The 25,879-nt window shown below is 36.8% G+C and overlaps 1 protein-coding gene across 6 annotated transcripts in view; it reads right to left on the reverse strand.

Annotated features, from left to right (window-relative positions):
* Nucleotides 1-1,853: 1,853 nt before the first annotated feature.
* Nucleotides 1,854-25,879, reverse strand: part of FGF13 (fibroblast growth factor 13) — a 651,305-nt gene continuing 627,279 nt past the window's right edge. For all 6 annotated transcript variants that reach the window (XM_008273437.4, XM_008273439.4, XM_070066949.1 and 3 more), the window contains 2 exons: nt 4,759-4,957; nt 1,854-3,254 (listed from right to left, as the gene is read on the reverse strand). In XM_008273437.4, the coding sequence (XP_008271659.1) occupies nt 3,118-3,254; nt 4,759-4,957 (336 nt within the window). In that variant the 3' untranslated portion in view covers nt 1,854-3,117. The remainder of the gene's footprint in view (nt 3,255-4,758; nt 4,958-25,879) is intronic.

The raw sequence follows: 25,879 nt of genomic DNA on the forward strand, positions 1-25,879 counted from the left end.
ACCTCTCTCTCTCTCTCTCTCTCTCTCTCTGCCTCTCCTCTATGTTTAACTTGGACATTCAAATAAATAAGTAAATAAATCTTTAAAAAATTGCAATTAGCTTGAAGGAAGTGGTGGTTTCCTTTTCCATATTCTACTCAAGACTAAATACAGCATAATGGTTGAAGATATCGTCACAGGTAGTGGTGACAACATGAGAACAAGTACTATGCCATCAAAAAGCCATTTTTAAGCTGGGCTGCACATTTGATTCCAATTTCATGCTAAGCCTAAAACCAAAAGGAAGCATAGAAAACACCACAGGTGATTCAGGTACCCACAAATGCTAAAGGACCCTACATACTACTCCACTACGTTGTTATTAGATACTTTGTGAAAATGTGGCTGTGTTGTCAAATTAGTTTGTGTATCTCAGTATTTCCCAAAGTTAAGCAGACTTCCTTATCAAGGGAATCTTCAGAATTCAATGTGCTAGTGCACACTTCAAATGCCAAAGGTACTAGTGTGTGCCAGTAGTTCTGAAAGTGTGGTTCTCCAGCACTACCTTGGAGCTTGCTGGAAATGCAGTTCCGTGGGTCATACCTCAGACCAACTCTTTCAGAAACTATTGTGCTGGGGTCCAGCAGTCTGAGACCTCTAAGCCTTCAGGCCATTTTGGTGTGTGCTAAGGTTTGAGAATCAACAGTGTTTGCCAAAATGACTTGTGTACAAAATATTTTCTTTTTACTAAGGATGTGGCAAGACTAGTGTTTTCTGCCATGGGGAATGCTAGTGAAGTGTGTGTAATAAAGATATGTGAACGTGTTGGCACCATTACTTGCAGAGAGGCTCTTTTAAGGCTATTTACTTACTGATTTGTTTAAATACAACCTTCTGTTAAAAACTACCTGAGGCAGTTGAAAAAGAATGCTGGGACTAAAGGATTTTCCTTGGGAATTTTGGCCCATTCATATTTCTGCCAGGCTTCTCTGAGATACCAAAGTGCATATTTGTTTGTTATTAGCAGTCCTACACTATCCCTGAATTAGGAAACAGTATGATCAGAAACCAAAATACTCAACAACCAAAACATAGTGGAGATAGAAGGAGGCAATACAATCAATACTTTTCACTCTGGATTAAAAATAGGAAAATCAGTAAGAATTCACAAGGGGAAGAGTTAAATGAAGAGTCTACTTGTGTTTAAAACAGGATAAAAGGCTCCAGTGTCTAAGATGGGTAGGCAGCCTCATCACGTGCAGGTGTGTTTTAGAGCATAGCACAGCAGGGCAGGGCTGGGCTGGGCTGGAAATGAATGGTCAGCTTCCCAGTCTTGCAAAAGCATGATGCTTGTTGTCCCGGTAATCTTATTTTGCCTCTGCCCTGAGAAGTACCAGTCAATTATATTTTAACCTATTCCACCACTCTTCTCTTTCTATATATATATATATATATATATATATATATATTAACTACTCCTAATCAGCCAATGTCAGACAATGAAAGCTCTGGGAAAGGCATCAATATTGAGGGATGTTTACATTTGCCTTCAATTCTCAGAGATGGAAAGGACTTTATTTATTCCTGTGTATTTCCTCCACAGAAGAGAAATCATCAACAGGGAAAGTGAATGGCAGAGTTAATACTTGGGCATAGGTCTCATTTAAACAATTCAATCACTGAATGGGAATGAGAATTCTCTACCAAAATGAAGTTCAATAACTAGTACAGTAAACACACTTTAAAGAGTTTTCACGTTAATTTGAATCTCCAGACTGTGATTATATGGGGGCAGCAATCCTGTCTATATAGTTCAGTATATAACATCAATTTCTACTATAGTTAATAGCACAAAAATGGACAAGCACTTTCACTTTGAATGAATATAAAGAGTTTATTCGGTGCGTATTTGGGTATACAACAACAAATATTAAACAACTTTTTTAAACTTTTTTTTGTGCACAGGACAGAGAACTGCCTGTACATGCTATGTCCACTTTTGGAACACAGATTTTAACAATTATTAATGCACAAAATCTTACATATCATGCAACTCTATGCCAAGATTCCAACTTTCTTCCATGCAACAGATATGAAGATCTAAATGGAAACCTAGCTAAGTCTTAAACACTTTTCCAGTAGCAAGTATATTATATGTTATTGAGGGGTAACCAGTCTTAACATTTCCTTGTACACAATATTCACGTGCCAAATACAATGACGGGAAGACTCATACATATACAGATATGACATTTCTTAATTTAACAACACAAAAGAAAACGTCACAGTTCCACAGTTCTTGCCTTTACACAAGAAGCCACAGTAGTTTAACATGATACACAAATGGAATTAAGAGAAATCTACACTTGAGGATAATCTTTTTTGAAGTTATTTTTGCTGACTGGGATTGACAATAGAACTCAATTTCTACGCACGGAATATAGCACACAAAAATTTGACCAGGATACTACAAAAAGAAAAAAAAAGGTAAAATCACAAGAACACTGTTACCTTGAGCCTGAGCCTGAGATGCCAATTCAAATTCAACCCTGAATTTGGTTGGTTTGGAGTAAGTGACACGGAGTCAATAGAACCATTGAATTTCAGAAATCATAAAGGTATAAAGGTACACTCTGCCAAAGTAAAGAGTATATTTGAATCAAGCGTAGATAGAAAACATTAAGCCAAGTAAACAACACAATTCACATAATTTTGTTTGCCCCTACAAAACATTTAAGCAGTTAAATTTGTTATCTTTTGTTGGATTTGTTTTTGAAGAACAAATGTGGTCTTTACATTGTCTTGGTTGGAGAGCAAATTTTGATCAGCATTAGTGCTGTGAAATATTTTTGGTTTGTCATCCCCAACATATAGGTGAGATCATGAGAAAATTTGGCAGTCCTTCTCCCAGATTTAGTTCAATGATTATGCTTGGCATTCCTTTGCACAAGCTCAGTCTAAATTATGGGGCTTTAGTATGAATGATAAGAAGGTATAGCAGCAGAGAGAATAGTCAACTCTGCCCGTTTGGTAAACGTCACTGACAAATTTGAACTTTTGGGTGAAGGACTGCTAGAAGAATTCAACAGCACCTGGAGGTAAGGTTCTGTTTTAGAGCCCTTGTCTTGCCCTCACTGGCTACGTTGATTCATTGTGGCTCATGGATTTGCCTCCATTCAGCACGCCGGAGACACTTCTGCTCTTGGTTGGGGTCCCACTTCCGGATCTGGAGAACTCCGTGAGATCGTGCAGTGACGGTTCCTTGTACATAGCCACTAAAAAGCACATAGAGACAGTGTGAAAGGCCCTTGAGTGGGTATTCCAATTAATTGTATGCTTGAAAAGTGCTAATGGAGTGGATGTGTCTTCAACATAAAAATGAGCATGTGAAGTAATAACTATTAATTACTTCAATTTAGACATTCCGCAATGTGTATATGTATATGTTTCAAAGTTTTTTGTCATAAACAAGACATATAATACAGTGTTTTATTTGTTGATTAAAAAGGTAAGTTTAAAAAGGAAAAAGGAGGACAAATGAAAGATTTTTTTAAAAAAATGAGAATACTGCATTGATCTTCAACTTTTCTTTTGCTACCTGAAGCCAAACATCAAAAACACTGAATGCTAGGACTCCATAGAGAGTGGGCTGGAGCAGATTAAGGAAAATTTAGCCTTGGTGTGCAGCAGTATGTAAAGAATTTTAATGCTTCGCTTCTATCATGTATGGTTATATACAAGAGAATTAATGAAAAATACATTTAATAAGCCTCTTAAAAGTTTAAATATGATCTATAGCATACTGTGCAAGCCAAATATTAATATTTAAAGCATTTTATAAGGCATGAATTCTATCATACTCTAAAGTAAAATTCTCTAAGCATTTGAGTATTAAGTGCAATTATTGGAATAAAAAATGAAAATTATTATTATTCTTAAGTAACAGTACTATCTTACATTTATAGAGTACTTGTAACATAAGTACTCTTCTACATTCTTCACTTTCATTATATAATTTAGTATAAGAATCCTATGATGTAAGTAATTAGTTTTATCTATATTTTATAGTGAGATTTAGGCTGTTAAAGATCATCTGGTTAATGAAGGGTGAAGCTAGGACTCAAATCCAGAGAGTCTGGCTCCAGAAAACACACTGTGGAATATAATGATATGCTATTTTGAACTGGGTTGTCTGTCTCTACTCTAAAAAAACATTCTAACCACAGGCTTCTAACCTCTTGCAGATCTTCCTTTGCTTTCCCTGCATTTTATGTCCCTTCTCTATCATGTCTCATTACTTCTATATCCCATTTCCACTACCTATTTATATCCTTTCTAATTTCCTATTAATATGCTAATAATGACTGGAAAACACAATTATGAAGGAAAATTATTGGAAAAATAGTGTTGGTATACTTAGGGCCCAAGAAATTTTCCTAAAAGTGTTCAGTCCTGGAATCTGTAATAATCTGGAGATCTTGGCTGCCCTAGGTTAGAAGTTGAGCTGCTGCCATGTAATTGAGGTATCACTATATAAATATGTAGATGTACCATGAAAAAATTAAAGTCAGGATACTAATGTTATTGCCAATGCCCTAATATTTTTATGATTTTTTAAATTATTGCATCAATAGTTTTAATGTTGTCAAATTCTATAGATTTTTGTATAAATGCCTTAATGTGGAAGAATTATATTCCACTTTCAAATACAGAATAAAAGATTGATTTAAATTAGTCTTTTAGTAACATAATCCATAGCGCCCACAATATCAAGTTTACCTTTCAGTGGTTTGGGCAGAAAATGGGCTGCCGGCTTGTTCTTCTTCACATGGTTGCCTTTCATGATCTCTCCTTCTTTGTTCAGTCCCAGGTACCACCCTCGGCCTGACTGCTGCTGACGGTATATCATTGAAGAATATGTCACATAATAATTTTCGAACACTGATTCTTTGAATTTGCATTCAGGTGTGAAATGTTCCTGCAACAAAAGAAAATAAACAAAAGTTCAATGTTTACAGCTATGAGTTTCACTGCAATTACCTTTCAGAAGTTTAGGATAAACTTAGCTAAAGCCTATATGCGGACTGCTCTATTTTAACAGAATAAATTATTATCATTGGAAACCAGGAGACTAAATATAACACTTCACATGAGGTTTTAGTAAAAGTGCTACTGAACAATGATTAGCTCTCTTCATAATAGGTAATGTGAAAATTATTACAAGCCACATAAGTGTAAGACATTGAACAAACACAAGAGCCAAGGATTGAAAATATAAGCATAAAGCTGTCATGGGTAGCTTTATTACCTTCAGGAATAAATATGAGAAAATAAATATTTGTTCATTCTACTTAAATTTCACAGATTCTTGACTTATTATACACTATGGTTGTCAAGTGCCCAAGACTGAAACCTGTATTACAATGTTGGCTACCTATATTTCTAAAAAGGATGCTACAAAGAATGTCTACCTTTATTTCAAGGTTAACTGAATTGATTTTTTTAGACCATTGGACCTTGACTTAAAAAAGAAAAAAAAATCTCCCCACCTCATCCTTGCCTTACAGTAACATTTACAAGCAAATCAATATAAAAGCAAGAAATTTACAGTAATTCTACAAGCAAACAAGAGAACAGTCCAGGGGGCATGAACCCTGGAATGTGATTTCCTGCCATGTACTTGGCTTATTTACTTTGGAGTGTGCCATTCAAATGAAGTGCTCCTGACCCAACAGATGGTTTCAAGAGAAACAAATAAAAGCAACCTCCTTTTAATAGTGTGTGTGTGCATGTGCATGTACATGCATGCACATGATAATAGCAGTTAAAATGACTATAAGCCAAGTGGAATGAACAGCAGATTTTAACTTATAAGTGAGCCACAGAGTAGCAGAGAGTCCACTTGGAGTAGATGATAGTGAGAAAAATTCTAAATGAGCTATATGTGATAGAGGCTAATTTCTGAGATTCTGAGATGTTATCAAGAGTAACTGTTGATAATTTCACACACACGCGTGCAAACACACACACACACACACAGATACATCTCGTAAAAACACTGCCAGGTTTTGTTGACTCCAGATTTTTCTGAAAAATATTTCCCTGATCTTACATTCCTTCATTTTTGTACTTCAGGTTATTCTAAACAATGCACACTAGCTGAGTAACAACACCTGAATACCTTCAGTCTCCTGAGTCAAGAGGAACACATTCCTCATGCAAAAGAGCTTTTATCTGAAAGTGAATTACTCAAGAACTTTCTTTTCCTTTTTCTTGGAATCCACAACCTGTGTTTCACTTGGTAATCTGACTGATTTCCCTCATCTGCTCTCCAGAGTTTATGGATTGGTGGGAGTACCTTCTGTGGCTATTTCAGTCTATGTGAATGCTTGATAAATCCTCAGAGGATTCACACAAATTCAACCTACTCAAGAAGAAGTGTACTTATAAGGCAACTGTCACATGGAAGGAACCAAAGTATTCTATTTATGAACTGTGAAAACTCATCTTTGTAGGATTTCTCAACATAGGGAAAGCCAAGGTTTGCCTACAAAGAAATTGGCTAAATTTCTCCACATTTCCTCTAGTGATGAGGATAACTGCACAGAATGTTGCCGAAATTCTTTGGGAATTAAATCACCATTTGGAAAAGAAAACCTTCACCCTTAGAGTAGATTTTACTTTTATGAAGAGCCATAACCCATTCAAAACAAATCTGGTGATTAATACACATCATCAAGGCAGGTAATACTGTTCAGCCATATAAAATGTCTGATTCACCTTCCAGTGACGAGATGAGAATCACTATGTGTTCTACAGCAGGTGCTCAAAGGCAGCTGCATTTGACATCTTGTGTGATGGTAGCATTCATCCTTTCATTCTAAATGATCTACTTTGTATGTACTTGGGTGGTGCTAAGATTCATAGGTAGATAATACATGACCTCAGACAACTTAGTATATGTTTTCAGGAGTCAGGAATGAACGCAAATGACACAGACACAGGTGTGCTACCATAAGTACACAGAGAGAGACACAAAGAATGTGTTGTTTAAGAGCAGAAGAATCCAGATTTAATTGACTGGAGGACTGAGGAGGGCTTCATAGGTGTTAACTTAGCTGAGTCTTGAAGAACTTTTGGAATTCAATACAGAAAAAAATGAAAAAACAGTACTTGAAGCACATGGCCATTCATTCCAAATTCTGTGTTCTTTGTCTCAGTATTGGGAGTCCATCTTCTTGGCAGTTGCTCATGCTTTAAATTTCAGGGAACTTTTCACTTCATTTACATGGTATCCAGGCCTGGTAACGATCTTTGCTTCTCATTACCACTGTTGCTGCTTTAGTTTTTGCCCTTATTATTTCTTCACTGAACTCCTATAATAACCTCTAACTGGTCTGTTTTCTTCTGGCAGATTGCCTTCCTAAAGCAAAGTTCACTTCTTTGGGAGGGCAAGTACCTTGTCCACAGTATAAACAATATTATGTAGTATTAAAAATTCTCAACAATTCCGTAATATGCCTTTGAGTGTCATTCTCCACCACAGAACCATGTACATTCAATTCATTTCTTTATAATACCATTCTTTGGGGCCAGCATTGAAGAGTGGGGTAAGCTGCTGCTTGTAATGCTGGCAACCCATATACAAGTGCCTATTCCAGGCCCAGATACTTTGCTTCCTATCCAACTCCCCGTTAATTCACCTGAAAAGGCAGTAGATGATGGCTGCAGTACTTGGGTCCCTACCATCCCCAAGGGAGACCAATTTGGAATTCCTTGATCACAGATTCAGCCTGGCCCAGCTCTGGCTGTTGTGGGCTTTTGAGGAGTAAAAGAGTGGTTGGAAGTTCTCTCTCTCTCTCTCTCTCTCTCCTCCCCCTCCCTCTCCCTCCCCCTCCTCCTCCCCCTCTCCCTCTCCCTCTATCTGTAGCACTGCTTTTGAAATAAGTACATACATTAATAAAAAATAGAATATGGTCCCACCACTTCTCTATCTACGGTCTCATTTATCAAGGCCTAGCTCAAGTATAACTTTTTCTGGATTCATGTATGATCTTCCCCAATCAGAACTGTGTTCCCACAAACTTTATCTGCATCTCTAGCATGGTCCTATGACTCATGCATATGCATCATTAGCTCCAGATGGTAGGAAACTTGTCTTTCTTACTTCTGAAACTACAACCCCCTCCCAAAAAAGGTCATATTGCCTAGCACATGGCAGGCCATTCAATTATTATTTATAGAACTGGGATTTCAGATATTCAGGTTTAAATATTGGAAGTTCCAGGAGTTAGAAGTATTAACTAGTAAAAAGTCTCCAGAAAATTCCCTTATTCTGCACAATGAAATGAACTGCATCTAGAAGGAGGCTGTCCTTGCAAAGAATGGTCCTGAGTGCATGATTTAAGATCCATTAAGAATAACAAGGCATTTACAATGTTAAGGGAAAAAAACGTGCTAATAGTTACAACTATTGGAAAATGGCAAGGAAGGACTCAATGAACTGTATGCTGTCACATCCTGGCAATTTCTTAGTCATATCCACTAAATTTGTACTAAAAAGCTCAGTAGAGAGGGAGGAAAATGAGGCCAAAAAAAGAATGTTGAAGCAACCAAAGGAGTGTTCTGTTCTCTGTGGTTGTGACACTGTGTGTATGACACTGTCATTTTAGAATGAGTAGACACAAGTGGATTCATTTTTATCAAATGTGGAAAAATGAAAGCATCCAATTCAACACAGGAAGGTTCAACAAAGAGAACAGAGGTATAGTTGCATCTGTCTATGTCTCAGTAGTGTACCATATAAATAATAGATATTGGATTTGACCCAGATCAGGAAAGTCTTATTCAGAGGAGGCCAGATAGACATAAGCCAAGGAAATAACTTACTTTGATCAGGAGATGCTCACTAGTGCTGTAGATGAAGGTGTCATAGTGGTCTTGACATATATGGCACTGAATGCAGGCAACAATCACTGTTCTTCAGAATCAATAGGAACTAAATAAATATCTACTATTATAATGAATGAATAAACTAAACAACAAATGAGTTAAAATGTTACCTGTTCCATGAATAGTCACTAGAAGTTATTTGGCATGAGTACAAAGAAAAGGTGTTTTATATCTTACACATTTTAATGCATTGATTTCCCTTAAAAGTCATTTATCTATCTTGCATATTTATATTTTTCAGAGAAACAATGCCTCTTCAATTATAATTTTTTTTAGTTTTATTTGAAGATTAGAGAGACAGAGAGACAGATGACAGAGCTAGATCTATCCACTGATTCATTCCTTAAATGCCTGCAACAGCCAGGATTGTGTCAGGCTGAAATCAGGAGCCCAGATCTCAATCCCGATCTCCCATGTGAGTGACTGGAACCCCACTCCTTGAGCATCACCTGCTGCCTCCTAGTGTGCACATTAGTAGGATGCTACATCAGAAACGGAGTATCTGAGATTTGTACCAGGCACTCAGATATGGGATACTGGCATTCCAAGTGGTTACCCAACTGTTTTGCCAAACACTGTGAAATAATCCATCTGTCTCTCGTAACTTTTCCTCAGTATAATCACCTCTATTTTCTTTAGAGGTCAAGGTTTGTTTCTTCTCAGTGAATGATGAACCTTATATCTATAGAATCCATACTAGTGAGTTACACTGCTCATATTTTGGGTAAGGAATGAGGAACAAGTGGATCTAGAAACAAACTCTAACACTCCTTTCAAACATTTTAGTCACATTACTAAAGGGAAAATAACTCTTTTAAAATTGAAATATCATTGAGTAAGAGAAAATAAATGCAATCCTCAGTATCATTTTAATATAACATATGGGAAAATTCTATTTTTAAAAGATTTATTTATTTATTTGAAAGGCAGAGTTAGAGAGAGACAGAGACAGAGAGAAAGAGAATCTTCGATGTTCTGGTTCACTTCCTAAGTGGCCACAACAGCCAGAGCTATGCTGATCTGAAGCTAGGAGCCACTAGCTTTACAGGGACTCCCACATGGCTGTAGGGGCCCAAGTATCTGATACATCCTCCACTGCCTTCCCAGGCTCATTAACAAGGGGATGGAACAGAGGTGGAGCATCTGGGACTCAAACTGGCATCCATATGGGATGTTAATGGACAGTTAGCTTTGCTAAGGCATATTATTAGTAGCTATAACCAAAAATTTGAGAGCTAGAATATACCTGTATATCATTTATGTCAACAGAAGGCCTGTATATCATTCATGTCACAAGAAGACCTCAAAGACTTCTCAGTACCAAAATATTGTCACTAAGATTGAATATTTTCCTGATTACAATAAGTACATTGACAAGTATAAGCCTTAATAACAAGTTTTTCATACTTTTGTTTCCCACACTTGTATTTCTCAGCTATGGCACCATGGACAGTGTGACACTATCTCCTTTCCTTATTTCAGTAGGATGTAAAGCTTTGAGGATTGCTTTGTGGATTGTAAGCATTTCCTCATAACACACTCCACTCAAAATAAATGCTTTTAAATGAGCTACACTTTTTCCTTGGATCCAGAGAGACCAACAGTATACTGAAATTGTCTATATATAAAATGGCAACACTAAGTCTGTACTGTGTGGAATAAAGCTTATAATAATAGCATCGAACATTCAGTTTAACCTTTCATATACATGTTATGCCAAGTGAATACATCTTGGTATAGTTAGTTTCTTAATATATTTTGTTTAATTCACATGTAACAATTTTGAAGAAGGAATCACAGGACACAGAAACAAAAACAGTTTATAGATGTGTGAGTGTACATTTAAAAATGTACTTGGTTTATTTACTTTAAAGGCAGAGAGACAGATGAAGCTCTTCATCTGCTGGTTTACTTCCCAAACACCTGCAACATTTGGGGCTGGGCCAAGGCAAAGCCAGGAGCCTGGAACTCAGTCGGGGTCTCTCATGTAAGTGGTAGTACCCAACAACTTAAGCCAAGTTATTGCCTCCCAGGTGCACCTTAGCAGGAACCTGGTATGAATTACTGAGTCAGGTCTAGAACCCAGGTACTGAGATACAGGAAGTGGTTGTCCCAAGTTGAATCTTAACTTTTCCATCAAATGACTGAATAAACCTTTGAAAAAAAAATTTGATAATGAACCTGGAAACACATGGCTTCTTATTCTCAGCAGGTTCTAAAATAATTTACTGTTCCCTTCAATGCTCCCACTTTCCTCTATTGCAGCCATGTTTTGTGAACAATTTAACAATTAACTGCCAATCATCTAAATCAATGATTAATTTAACATCTGATTAGTTTAGAGGTTACTGTCAATAGCCAAGGTCTCTTCTAATTCTGTGCTATGGTTTGATGATAATTAATTTTCTAGATTTAAAGTTACTGGGTTATTTAAACAGGTCTGTCTTGTGCGTCAATTATTCCCTAGCCTAATGAAAAATAATATGCAGATTAAAATTAGATTTTTAACTCTATTAAAAATTTTAAAAAAACAGAATCATAAAACATAAATGATACCCATGGGGGTGACAATGTAACTATCTATATTCTCAATATAGGATTCTCCTTCATCAGTGATTTAAAAATCCAGGATTAATTATTATATTCAGGGCTTTGATGTTCTCTCCTAGGGTATATTTGATGTGAATGAACTTCATTATTATTGAGATCAAAGCATGGGAAGGGAGAGCATGGAGAAGAGGGAATCTATATTACCAGTACACTGTAGTGAAGCAAAATTAGTTCATGATTTAAAAGAGTACAGTTTGTTCATGCAAACATCCCCTGAACTATGAGATACTTGAGGGCATCTACTAGCATAAGGCTTGCATTATAGTACATGATCAAATAATTATGATGATGAAATAAATAAATGGAAAATGGAATATCATATGAAGGGACTTGAATGTACATTAAACAAATGGAAAAGAGGGTTAAATGTGGCACTACATTTTTCAAATTAATTGATAATATTTTAAAGTAGAGACAGATTAAATCAGAAGTAACCTGTGAACTTGCCTTGGAAGACAGTAAAATTGGTAAAAGGAGGAAAGTGGTCTACAGATCAATTCAATTTAAAACACTAAAAAGAATGAGAGGGATACAAAGGAGAAGAGGAATTAGGAAGAGAAGAAAGAATGTTAAAGAGAAAGCAATGTTTAAGCTGTAAGAAGAAAGGGACTTCCTGTCAATCAAGACTGGCATGAAATATACTCTTGGTTTTTGGGTCTGCAAATAGCTAAAAGTTTCAATTACTTTCCATTAGTCTGATTTTTTTTTTTGTAAAATGGAGCAAAAACAAAAAATCAACCAGTCCTGCTGACCTTTTTGGGTTGTTTGTACAAAGACCCAATAAGATGATGTATTAGAAAGAAGCTCTGAAAATGGTAAGCCCCATAAACATGAAATGTGGGATTACTTCTTATAACACATGCCCAGAAAACCAAGGCAAAATAAATAAATTGTGTTTTCTTTTCAAGATTCTTTTTCACTATGGAATCGATTTACAAAGAAAGGGTCTGCCTATACATGTTTTATTAACATGAAAGGATATAAATTCTGCGAAAAATTAGGACTTCACATGAATTACACTTTGTGTTTAGTGTTCTCCTCCAAGTGTTGTTCCCAGAAAACTCTTTTACCTCCTTTCATTTTTCATTTCTGTCTTCAGTAATCTGAAATGGCTGCAGTGTTTAAAACTGCAATACTAAAGAAATGAGGTGTTTAACATGGGCTTCATGAAATACCATACCACAAAATGATATGATAGTGTACATGTTAATTAGCAACCATTTATAAAGAAATGCAAATTTTAATTAATAATATGCACATGGGACTATTATTTTTTCTCATATGGTTACAAAGAAACCTCTTGGTGACATTTTTCTACTCCAAGACATTTCATAGACATTTTAATTTACCTTATGGTGATCCCACAAAATAATTCACAGTATTGCTTTTTCTCCCTAGTTCTTCACAAACAAAAATGAGAAAAATATAAGGGGGCAGTCAACCAATGGACTTTTGGAAACAGAATCAGGATCTATATATGACCATCTTTTAGCCCCAGAGTTCATTTAGTCCTCTTTACTTGGTTGCTCTAGATTCTTATACATTTCTATAAAGCAGTATCATGCAATGGATTATTCAGGCTGTCGATTTTTACAAAACAATTTGTTTTTAAAAAATAGTGAAATAAGCCAGAAGAATCAGACAAACAAAACAATGAGGCTAAGAGGGGCTACTTGTCATGATATGAACACTGCATGATCTGAACACCCGCCACTCAGCACTAAGCCTGGTCAGCAAATATATTCTGAAACAGAAGTAACTTGTTGAGAAGGACAGTCACATGTCTTTGAGATTCTGTTACTAACTTAAAACACTGTTAGTCTGACCGAAACCATCTAGAAGAATACAAATTGTTTGGGTGATTGATTTAGGTGGCAGAGAATATACTTCATTTTACTTAAAACATGTTCCAGAAGGACTGTGTGAACCTCAAGTATATTTCAAAACTTAACAGAGAATTTCAATGTTTAACAGATATCTGTTGAAACAGTTTTTTTTTTTCAAGTGAAGAATACTGTAAGGGGTATAAATCCCCTAGAACATGCTCTGTCTAGCATGAGCATTAACTCTGTATATTAGCTTTCTTTTAATGGCAGGGATGACCTACATTTGAAAGGTAATTCAACTATCAAATATGATTTCTATACTTAATCTCACCCAATAGGCTGAGAAGCAATCAATATGATTTCTAAAAATAAATAGTCATATCTTTTGGCTGGTTACCAGAATTCATTTGTAATCATTAGATAAATATTCCCTGTTACTTGAATGCTTCTCATTTGTATCAGTGCTCTTCTCTGTAAAATAGCTTCAGAATGGGATCTAAATTCATTTGAAAGAGAACAAATTCTGGAGTTCTTGTAGTTAGCAGAAGAGCAAACTTTATAGGTTGTATCTTTCTTAATAACTATTGGAGGTTCCAGCTTGTAAATTCAAAGCTTAGGCACTCTGAAAAAAAAAATTCCCAGAGATTCAACCAACTGTCATATAAAGGCAAAAGTTTCTTTCTGTCTAAATCAATTAAAAGGCTCTGGCTAGGTAGGTAGCCTGTTAAAAATAAATCATACTAAGGTGGGTGCATATGATGTTCTAGTACTTCAGGAAACTTTGCAGATCATACTTTTGATGTGTGCTGAATATGAGTTGAGTTCAATTTGATAGTTCTGTCTCTGTAGAAGAGTGACACAATAACCAGGAGTGTGTGTTTTCAAAGACTTTCTTACATTTTCTCCTGCACAGGTAGGAAATCAACGCTAGATGTCAACTACTCAAATAGAAGTCACCAATGTATGCTATCAAGTACAAAGCATAAAACATGGTATTACGGGGCAAGGTGAAAGGCCTCTTCTATAGACAAAGGATTAGCAATATGTTAAAGAGGGTTAGTGGACGATTGTATTATATTACATCTGTAAAGTATTTCTGAAGATAGGAAAGGGTAATTATAGGAATCCTTCTATAAACAGAGTGCCTTTCTAGCATCATCTGCCCCTTGATAGGAGAGGATCCTAGCAGCAATCACTTGTTACAAGTATGAATAAAGGAAGGTGATCTTAATGGAAGAATTCATTCTGATCTACTACTTACTGAGATATCATTGTGTTCCAAGAATTGGGGCATCCCCCTTTGTGTATATGAAGGTACTTACAAAAGTTTGTAGAAAATGTGGCTAAAAGATTATTTTAGGGATAGGCATTTAGCTTAGCAGTTAAGATGTCAGTTAAGATGCCTGTGTGCCATATAGAGTGCCTGGGTTGGAGTCCCTTTTATGGCTCCTGACTACAGCTTCTTGATTACGCACACTCTGAGAGGCAGCAGTGATGGATTAAATTACTGGGTTTTTGCCACTGACATGGGAGGCCTGGATTGAGTTCCTGGCTCCCAGCTTTGGCCATAACCTGGGCTGGACCACTGTGGTTATTTGGGGGGAAGGAATCAGCAAATGGGAACATACTCTATCTCATTCTCTATGTCTCTTTTTCTTGCTTTCTGCCTCTCAAATAAATTTTTTGAAAATTATAAATGTTACATATTTTGGTACAAAAACTTTGGATTCCATGCATATAAGAGATCTTCAAAAACTTCATGGAGACTATTTTCTGAAAAAAAAAAAGGACTTAAAAATTTTTGCACCAAAATAAGCTGTTTAATATTTTATCAATTTATTATTTAAAATTATTAACATGTAGCACTTATACATTTTATATGCTACAGTTTTTTTTTATTACAGATGTATAATATAAACCAATCAAGCCAATCAAGCTTTCATTTCCTTATCTTTGTGTTTGAGGCTGATCACCTCCTCTCTTCCAGTTTTTTTATAAAAATATAACACATCTTTTTGAACTATAGTCGTCTTTCATGGTTTGGAACACTAGAGCATGTTACTTCTATTTGGTTGCGTTTTGGTGAATGTGGATCAAAGGGGACCTTTCCACACTGCTGGTGGGAATGCAAATTAGTACCACCCTTATGGAGAACAGTATGTAGGTTCTTCCAAAAGCTAAAAATAGGTCTACCATATGGTCTGGCTATCTCACTCTGGGAATATACCTGAAGGAAATGAAATCAGCATATAAGAGAGATATTTTCACCCCCAAGTTCATTGCAACATTTTTCACAATAGCTAAGATATGAAATCTACCTAGGTGTCCCTCCATTATTAGTAGATTAAAAAAAAAGGTGTGGTATATAAACACAATATTATTTGGTCATAAAAAAAGAATGGAACTCTGTCATAGGCTTATCTTTTAATTCCAATTTCTATGGATTTTCCTTTCTACTCTTGTACAATTATCTGATTTAATCCTGAAAGCACCTCTCTCTAATAATTTCAATGTGGATCTATTTCTTTCAGGTCTGAGAGAGGATCTTCCTCAACTCATAAGTGAGAAAATTAAAGGAAAAAAGCCCACATCAAGTAATTTACTCATAATCCAATTACAAGTGCACATTTGTACCCAGGGAATCACCACTATGTAGAGAATAGCTGCAACATCACTCTTTAGATGTACCATTCCAACATTTACAGATGGTTCAGCTTTCCCCGCTATTTGTGTGTAATGACCCTTTGAGTACTGAAGAGCTCTGTTCGAATCTGCCTCTTCCAGTTTACACCTTAATGACTTTGGGCACTATATTTGTGCTCTGATCCTGCATCAGTGAGATAAGAGCAGCATGATGTGTCTCACCAGGAGTACCGCAGAGGGCATGGAAAGCTGTTACCATGTACATAAATGCTCTATGTCTGCTGGATCTCTTCCCTTGTCTTATCTTGCAGTTTATGAGATACATTGAAAATAGTATTCACTTCTCCTTACCCCCAAACTTGAAACTGTGTATGGAAAACTAGTGGTTGTCAATGGAAAGAAATGAAATAGACAATCTCCTTTCCATTTATTCTAAGGGTTAATGTTACACATTAACTATATGTGTAAGACTTGTTTTCCTGGTAATTCTTTTTCAAGGGAAACAATGAATAAGATTTTGATTTAGCGATTAAAATATGCAAAGATTCTAAAAGGAGAATTACTACAATGTGTATCATTGAGCCCACGTGCCATCAAAGGGATTTCTGAAATAATCCAGGATTAATGGGCCAAATGACATTTGCATGTCTTTTTAATTACTATGCCACAAAAAGTACATTATTATCTCACTTCTTTTGTTCTGAAGTACAGTTTTACTAGTTCTACTTTCATAATGTAGGTTACTAATAAAAACAGTAGTGAAAAAAATCTAATAGTACCTGATATTTAAGCAGCACCTACTTTTAAAGTTTTCTACAACTGCTTGTACAATGATGGCATTCAAGTGACAGGTTAGGGACAGTTTAATAATGATGATGATAACAAAGGTAACAATTATAATGGATTTTGCTAGACCTCTTTTTGTTCTCTAAAGAGCTTTTTGTAGTGTCGAAGAAATGGAATCAGAGATGCTAATACACTGAACCGAGTTTTTTTTTTTTTTTTTTTGACAGGCAGAGTTAGAGAGAGAGAGACAGAGAGAAAAGTCTTCCTTCCGTTGGTTCACCCCCCAAATGGCCACTATGGCCAGCGTCGCTGCACCTATCCGAAGCCAGGAGCCAGGTGCTTCCTCCTGGTCTCCCATGCGGGTGCAGGGCCCAAGCACTTGGGCCATCCTCCACTGCCCTCCTGGGCCACAGCAGAGAGCTGGACTGGAAGAGGAACAACCAGGACAGAACCTGGAGCCCTAACCGGGACTAGAACCTGGGGTACCAGTGCTGCACGCAGAGCATTAGTTTAGTGAGCCATGGTGCTGGCCTGAAACCAAGCTTTCACACTTGCTGCTAGAGAATGAATCTCCAGAAGCCAGGCAGCTCCTTCTACAGGAAGCTAGAAAGTTAAAAGTAGCTAGTGCTGACAAGGAATACAGGCCCATATTCTAAGGTATCCTTATCTCTAAGATGCTCCTGGGGCTCCAAGACAGTAAGGGTTAAGTAGCCCTAAATGGCCCTGTGTTGCACAAGGAGGGAAACATTTTCACACAGAACAGAAGCCAAGTCAGGCAGCCTGCCCCCTAGGTTACTTCTTTTTCCACCACACCTGGCAGAAGTTTTCCATTTACCTTATTTAAATCTGTTTGATAGTGTCACAGACTCCTCCTACCACTACTCTGCCCCAGAATTCCTGTAACATTTTGACTTAACATTCTACTAGATTATGCTATGGAAACTTCATTCTTCCTATTCTTCTTTAGGTGCAGATGTAAGTAGTAAATCTACAGAGAAATATAAATTACTTTATTCACAGTTTTGTGTGTTTGTGCATATATGCATGGGACAGAAACCGAGAGAAAGAAAACAGAGAAAGATAACAGAAAATGAAAACATTGTTTTCCTCAATTCTACAAATCAATCCTCTGGGCTCTCAGACATGTGCAGCTCTCTCCAAAGGTTTAATGGGGAAAGTGGGTAAATCAGTTCTGCATCTTTGCTGGAGGGATCTGTTTCCTGTCCAAACACCTGCTGTGCTCAGAGCGCAGGGTAAAAATCTTGGAGTGGGCCAGGGCAGATTATGTTCTTCTGTAAAGTTTGTATCAACAGAGAAATAAGAGGAATAAACTTATGACTTTAGAGTTTTTCCTATGTGTAAAGCAAACATATCTCTGGATAAAAACAAACAAACAAACAAAAAAGGAAATCCAGGTCTCTTAAGAAACTTTGAATTGATGCAAAAAAGTCCTGTGAAAGTTCATGGAGACACTTTGAAATATTTATGCAACTATAACCAAGTGAATCACATTTCACAGAGGATATCTAACGCTCAGATGCATACAGTTCCATATTTGTGAACAAATTGCCATTACCTGTGATGCAGTTTTCTTTTTCTTTTTTTTTTTTTTTTGGACAGGCAGAGTTAGAGAGAGAGAGACAGAGAGAAAGGTCTTCCTTCCGTTGGTTCACCCCTCAAATGGCCGCTATGGCCGGCGTGCTGCGCCTATCCGAAGCCAGGAGTCAGGTGCTTCCTCCTGGTCTCCCATGGGGTGCAGGGCCCAAGCACTTGGGCCATCCTCCACTGCACTCCCGGGCCACAGCAGAGAGCTGGACTGGAAGAGGAGCAACCGGGACAGAATCCGGCGCCCCAACCAGGACTAGAACCTGGGGTGCCGGCGCCACAGGTGGAGGATTAGCCTAGTGACCCGCGGCACAAGCTGTGATGCATTTTATTATGGCTATGTAGAAATACCGTATATTATGGTTATGTAGGAAATTCGAGAGTAAGACCTGAATTCTACAAACATAATGCTTTAGGTGTTGTTTAAACCATGTATATGGCTATAATTCAAAACTGAGCTTCTAAGCATTTAGATTAAATTAAGTATTTAGTTCTGTATTTCTTGAAATATCACAACATTTTATATTAATATTTTAAAGGATTTTGATATTACATTTTGAAACAGGCAACTTACAGTTTTTATCAAAATATACAATTTAAGTTTTCAAATATTTTCTACTTACATATAACTATAGTTGAAAACACAACAATGAAATAATGCAAACTATGAGAATATATAAAAATGATTAATACTTCATAAGCTTTGTACAGCCTTTACCTATTTGGAATAATTTTCAGCTTTCATTTTTCAAAAGTGTAGAATGTTAAATCATTTGCATGAGAAAGCAAAATGCATAAATTATCCCTGTAGGGAGCAGTTAAAACTTAAGGTAATTGTATAGCATAGAAGTGGTTTCAAATAACTCAAACAAAATAACAAATAATTCTATAGTCACTCTTTAAAATGATTATTATTCTGTGTTACCCGTGATGATGATCACTCAAAAGCCTTCTCCACAATTACAGTCACATGATCAATTCCTATTTTGTTCTTTTACCATCAAGCTTTTACAGCTGGCTCTGAAAATTTGCATGCTTAGAAGCTGAACTACATAGTTAGTAGAGCTGAATCCTTGGTTAAATTCATGCTGCGAACAGAAGCGTAACACTCCCTTAATATATCTTATCATTGCACTTTTGTACTAAACATGTATCCAAATCAAGTCCTATTTTTTTACATTCCTCCTGCTCAAATCTTTTAATGGCTCCCTGCTGTCTATAGGATAAAATGCAAACTCCCTAGCCTGGCGTTCAAGGCTCTCGACAATCTGGCATTTTCTCTTCTACAACTCTAGACTAAGATTCTTCAACTCAAGCCAGATTGGAGAAATCAGGCCAGGATGAAAGGCAACAAAGATTCTTTTTTTCTTATGGATGCAGAAACATGTTCTACAAATCAAGAACTGTGCTTGAGAGGCAGGGATATTCACCATGGTTATAAAGAGAATCATTGGGTCACACAAGGATTACAAAACTAAATGATCCTACATTTCTTTCTTAGATTCTCTATTATTATGTTTTTAATACTGAAAATTTGCTTGCACTTCTTGAACATCCCAGTTGTCTCCTGTTGTGGTTCCTCTCATTGTGCGCATGGTCTGCTACCAGCTATAGAATTCTTTGGGGATCACTTGTTAGTAATCAACACCTCTTCTTTTCACAATGTACAGAGAAAAAGAGTCATATGCCAGCATGTCAGAAACCTCCAGACTCAGCTTTGGCTGGAATACAAAAGTGCTTTACAATTGATTATTTCTGAAGACTTCACAGCATCAAGGAAGAGAGTAATGAAATTTATTTGAACAGAAGGAAGCTAAATTATTTATCCCATACTAATTTTTACCAGATGGCTGGTGGTGAAAAATCTATACTGGCAAATAAGCTGTGTATATTACCTTAAAGATAATATCAAGGGGACTCAAACTTTAAATATTTGCAATATAATTGTATTTGATCTTATGGCTAATATTGATTCCATACAAAATTCTCTAAGTGCACATAATTGGCATATAATAAGATATATCACCAAGTCATCATAGTTTGCATAATCTATTCACATCATAACAGCGGTTTGATCATTTCTCTTTTGTAACTCTGAGATATAATAAATTTGGGATGTCACTACATTGATATTGCCTGGTATATCCCTTAAACATCAAAAACTTAAAAATGACCTCTTTGCCCATGAGAAAGAGAAGGATATTGTCCTTCAGGGAAAACATATTCCTTAGAAATAAACTCTCAGCTTCAGGCAGGACTAGTTATATGCTGACTTTTAAATAAAATAAACATCAGCTGATGGGGGATAGCCACTGCAAGGGAGACAGGGTGTAGCAGATGTACATCATTTTACTTTCCTAAGTGATGTCTCCAGGTGGAGGGTTATGTAGGCTTATCATTCAATTTGTCCCTCTGCCTTATCATAGATGCATTTTTCTCTTTGCTTTGAAGTCCATCACTGGGGAAGGAAGGTATGGTTCTGTTCTTTTATTGATTTTCAAATGTCAATTGTCCAGGAAAGAAGATAAGATATTCAATCATGTGTGACTGTTCATTTAAAATAAAACATGTTTAGTTGAGCCTAGCTCTTCTACACTGTTCTCTAGGTAAAGCACGTAAAAGCTGTAGACACAGAAAGGACTTCTTAAAAAATTAAGTTAAAAAATGTATTTGAGTGGCAAAAATGAATGTGTGTGTGTGTGTGTGTGTGTGTGTGAGAGAGAGAGAGAGAGAGAGAGAGAGAAACACTCCAAAATCTCTGCAATGGCTGAGGGGCTGGAGGTCAAAACTGGAATCTGGGAATTCAAAGTTGGTCTCCCATGTGAATGGCAGTGGCCCAAGTAATTAAGCCACCAGTTGCTGCCTTCCAGGTTGTGCATTACCTGGAAGCTGTAACTGGAAACCAAACTAGAACTCACATCTAGGCACTGATACATATGTGATATGGTGTCTCAATTGGCTTCTTAACTGCTATGCCAAATATTCACTCCCTGACTTCATAATTTTTTGTAAAGCATCACAATGCATGGATTGCCTAGAGAATGATCTTCTTGAAAAATATCTTTATATAATAGTTGTTGTTTTGAAGAATGTACAGTATCACCTCTAGCTGCCTTATGAAGACCAATTAGTCTACATGCAACTTTATGGGGAGTTTACTCATTCAGGTCAACAAAGATGTCTTGAGCACTTAATATGTGTCCTGGTTTTCCTAAATTAGATTCTAATAATCATGGCGCATAGCACTTGGGGAATAAGCATATGGCATTCTCAGATAGTTCTTCAAAGGGCATTTCCAAGGCCTTAGTCTGATATTATACAGTATCCAAAGTGTGTTCTTACAGTGAGAAGACAGCAGACCAAAACTGTGTCCTGTCTGCACTGTCTGAGCATGATAAAATCCTACTCTACGTAAAGGTCTTCCTACAAAAACAAGATAATTGAGCATTTATTCCATTATAACATGATTTCTTTGATAATTTTACCTGTTGTATAATTAGTATGCTCATCAATAGCAGCAGCTAAGCACTTACCAAAGTCTTTGAAAAAATGTGACCATACTATATCAAAGTATAGATTAAAATTGAAATAGCTTATGTTAGGAAGGGTGGGAGTGTGGATGGGAGGAAAAGTAGGGATGGAAAATCAGAATGTTCCTAAATCTGTATATATGAAACACATGAAATTTGTATACCTTAAATAAATAAAAAAGGGAATAGCCTATGTTGAAACCCAAACACAGATTCTTCAGAATCAAGTGTGACCAATGCTGGTACCATAACACTACCTACAAGAACATACAAATCATACATCCTATGGCTAGCCAAATATAAGCCAATTTAATTATAGGCTCCATTTTTAGAATACTTTCTTGCATGGTAAGATTACTAATACTTGAACCACTGGAACCAAATATGCTATACTTTCACATGAGATACTTAGGTTTCACTGAAGTTGTACTTTCTGCAATTCAGTTCTACTGAGGGCATGTTTACTGAGGGCTGAATATGTGTTGAAAATCATAGGGAAGAGGATGGAACAGTGGAGCCTTCAGTCAAGTGACAAGAATGAATAGTATGTAGACTGAGCAAACACTAGTAGAGCTGTAGAGTTTCAAACCTCATAGCTTTGGAGAGGGCTCCATAAACTAAGCCTAGTTGTAAGGGACTCATCTCTTTTTCTAGTGTTACAAACAAATGTGAGTAGACAAATTAAGCCAGTGTGAAGTCATTAGAAAAGGGATGTGTATGCGGCGCCGGCACACCGGGTTCTAGTCCCGGTTGGGGCGCCGGATTCTGTCCCGGTTGCCCCTCTTCCAGGCCAGCTCTCTGCTATGGCCAGGGAGTGCAGTGGAGGATGGCCCAGGTGCTTGGGCCCTGCACCCCATGGGAGACCAGGAAAAGCACCTGGCTCCTGGCTCCTGCCAGGATCAGCGCGGTGCGCCGGCTGCAGCGGCGGCCATTGGAGGGTGAACCAACGGCAAAGGAAGACCTTTCTCTCTCTGTCTCTCTCTCACTGTCCACTCTGCCTGTAAAAAAAAAAAAAAAAAAAAAAAAAAAAAAAAGAAAAGGGATGTGTAACTCTGTGAAGACTCAGTAAGTTATGTACACAACTCCAATGAGAAATCAGGGAGATGGATGTACAAACAGCAACCAGTCACTGGAGGACAGATATACACATATGTGGTGTGAGAATGGCTGAACTTTATATATTCGTTTTCTTAGTGTCACACTGTATTTTTCTAAATAGTAGCAATATTTAGCCACAGTTGCTTGCTGCATGTTGTGGAAGCAATAATAGGTTCAATTTCCCTAGCTTGAGTCACAGCCTGGTAGTAAATTAGGTACTTCAGAAGGTGCTTTACTTCCTCGAGGCCACTGAGCCATCATTTGAAGGCATAATATGCTTGCCTTGGTTTATGAAGATGGTCCTGACTCACTTCAGTGGGAGTTGTTTTTGCTGCATTGCTGATGGCTGAGTTAAATGAATGTTTTCTCTTTTTTCTCCTTGCAGTATGGGTGGGGTAGCCTGAGCTTACACTTTCTTGCCAATTGCATTGTGACACAAAAGTTTTTATGTTCCTTTTGTGGCTGTGGGACAAAGCAAAGCCAATGATAACACATTTGGTGTGTGTGGGGGGTCTGGGAGGTGGGAATGTGTACATCCAATAATTGTGTAAGTGAAGAGTACCATGCAAGCCCTAACTTTACTTACAATATAAGGCAGATCATGCCACCCCTTCACTGAACACTGTCCAATGTTTCTATTTACTGAGGGTCAAAGCTCAAGTCCCTGCCATGGCCTCTATGATAATACAAGTTAATATGATCCGCACCTCCTTTTAGCTCTTATGGATCACTAACCCTCCTTTCCACTTTATGTCAGTCATACTGGCTTGATAGTTTTTCCCTTGAACTACAAAGCATATTCCCACCTCGGGACTGATATATTTGCTGATACCTCTGACTGGAATATGCAGGTGGGCACGAAGTTCATGGACAATGCATATTATGAAAAAAACTATGCATGGATCTCAAATCTTCAAAATATTTCACACCAAAAAAATAAACTTTTAAATTCCATTTTCTCACAAACTTCTTAAAGTACCCTTATAGTTTTTCTCCCAGTATCTACCTGAATCTTTCCCTCTCATCCTACAAATTCCACATCGACACAGAAGCTGTCCCTGTCCACCCTCTATTAAAGAGAACACTTTATCTCCAGCAGCTACTATAACTTTAATCTGCTGGGTTATTCTCCAAAGCAAATGATAAATTCATTTCTTTGCCTAATGCCTACCTATCCCCTCTAGAACACAGGCCCTATAAGGACAGGGACTGTGTTTTGTTCATTGCTTGTATTCTCATATTTGTAGAAGTACCTGGTGCTCTCTATACATACTGTAAAACTTTGTTGGATGAAAGCATGGGTGAATCCTGGTGGTCTGGTATATTAAAGGGACAAATTCTACCATATTATTAAGATCTCTGAATAATTATTAAATAATTAGATTTTTCACAAAAAAGCTATGCTTCTAAGGGGGCACAGTTCTAGAAGTTTTAATTTTCATTATGGTTATGAACTGAATTATAATTATAAAATAGCATTTCTACTGAAAGAAACAAACCTTTACTAAAGCTCTTTTTAGCTAAACATGCAAGGCTATTTATAAAAAATTGCAGGGCAAGATGAAAGGAAATAGCTAAAGAGAATACCTTTGAAAAGAGTGTCAAAAGTTAATCATTGACAACAGTAAATCCTGGTGGCTAGTAAATTTCAAGGGCTTACCTCAGTAATCTACAAAAGTAAAATCTCAACATATTTGAAATATCCATTCATTGTATGAGTAATGAACAAAAAAAATGAGGACTACATCTCTGCAAAGAAAATGTAATTTTGATGACTTAACTATGATATATTGAAGATTAAAACATTAAGAGGAGATTAGACAGTGACCCAGTGTTTACTGCGCTGTGGTTTTCATGGGGGTTTGAAGCCTATTATCATTCTTGGCTAAATCACTCTGTGGGACAGGTATCTCCAGTTCAACATATATAGTGTTGAAAGGTTCACAGCTCAACTCTTTGCCTTGGACCACATTTTTATCTCCAATTTAGTGAAACAAAAATAAGAATCTTTTTCAGAAAGTGAGACATTAAGTAAGCAATAAATGCCACAGCTTCCTAATTAAAGACAATGGGATATGATAATAACTTCAAGGCCATACTTCCAAGTTGTTATAGAAGAGGGGAATCTGAAACAAAGTATAGTGAAAAATAAAACAAAAAGAATAACTTAAATTGTGAACTCTGTACAAATAAACACTTTCTTAATAGAAGTAAATACTAAATGTTCAAATATTCCACTTACGGAGTGGCCATGGCTATGAGAGGCAAGTGGAAACATCAAGACACCAGAACAATGTGTCTAGCTAAGAAGTGAACTCGGAAATAATTGGATCGAAGTTCCTGGCACGATTCAGCTAGAAGCAGAGATTCAGGGCCCTGATCTAAGATTAACTAAGAGAATGGCTATATTCTCTGCATGATAGTTTCTTTTGAATAGAAACTAATGGGCTAGACACTAGACCCATAATAAGACTAAGATAACAAGAACATTAGGGCTTGTAGTTGTTCTTTTCACAGAAAATGGCTTTCAAGATATTCTCACTTCAATCAACTGTCTTGTTTGCTAACTTTGGCACACACAGAAAAGTGCATCCTGACTAAAGGCTCCTGGAAAACAGCTTCTCAGAATTATGTGCTCCACATTATTTTGCTTTTCATTTTATGTTCTATATTAAAACAACCTGGCATTTTGAGTAAGATAATATGTTGTAAAATCAGTAAAATGCAGAGTGATACTGACAACTTTGGTCAAGTAATATAACCTTTTTACCTCAGTTTCCTCATCTCAAGATAGGGGTAATTTATTCACAGGGATGTTGGGAGGATAAGATGTCAAGATCTATAAAGGCC

Source organism: Oryctolagus cuniculus, chromosome X (assembly GCF_964237555.1).
Source record: "Oryctolagus cuniculus chromosome X, mOryCun1.1, whole genome shotgun sequence".
Classification (NCBI taxonomy): domain Eukaryota; kingdom Metazoa; phylum Chordata; class Mammalia; order Lagomorpha; family Leporidae; genus Oryctolagus; species Oryctolagus cuniculus.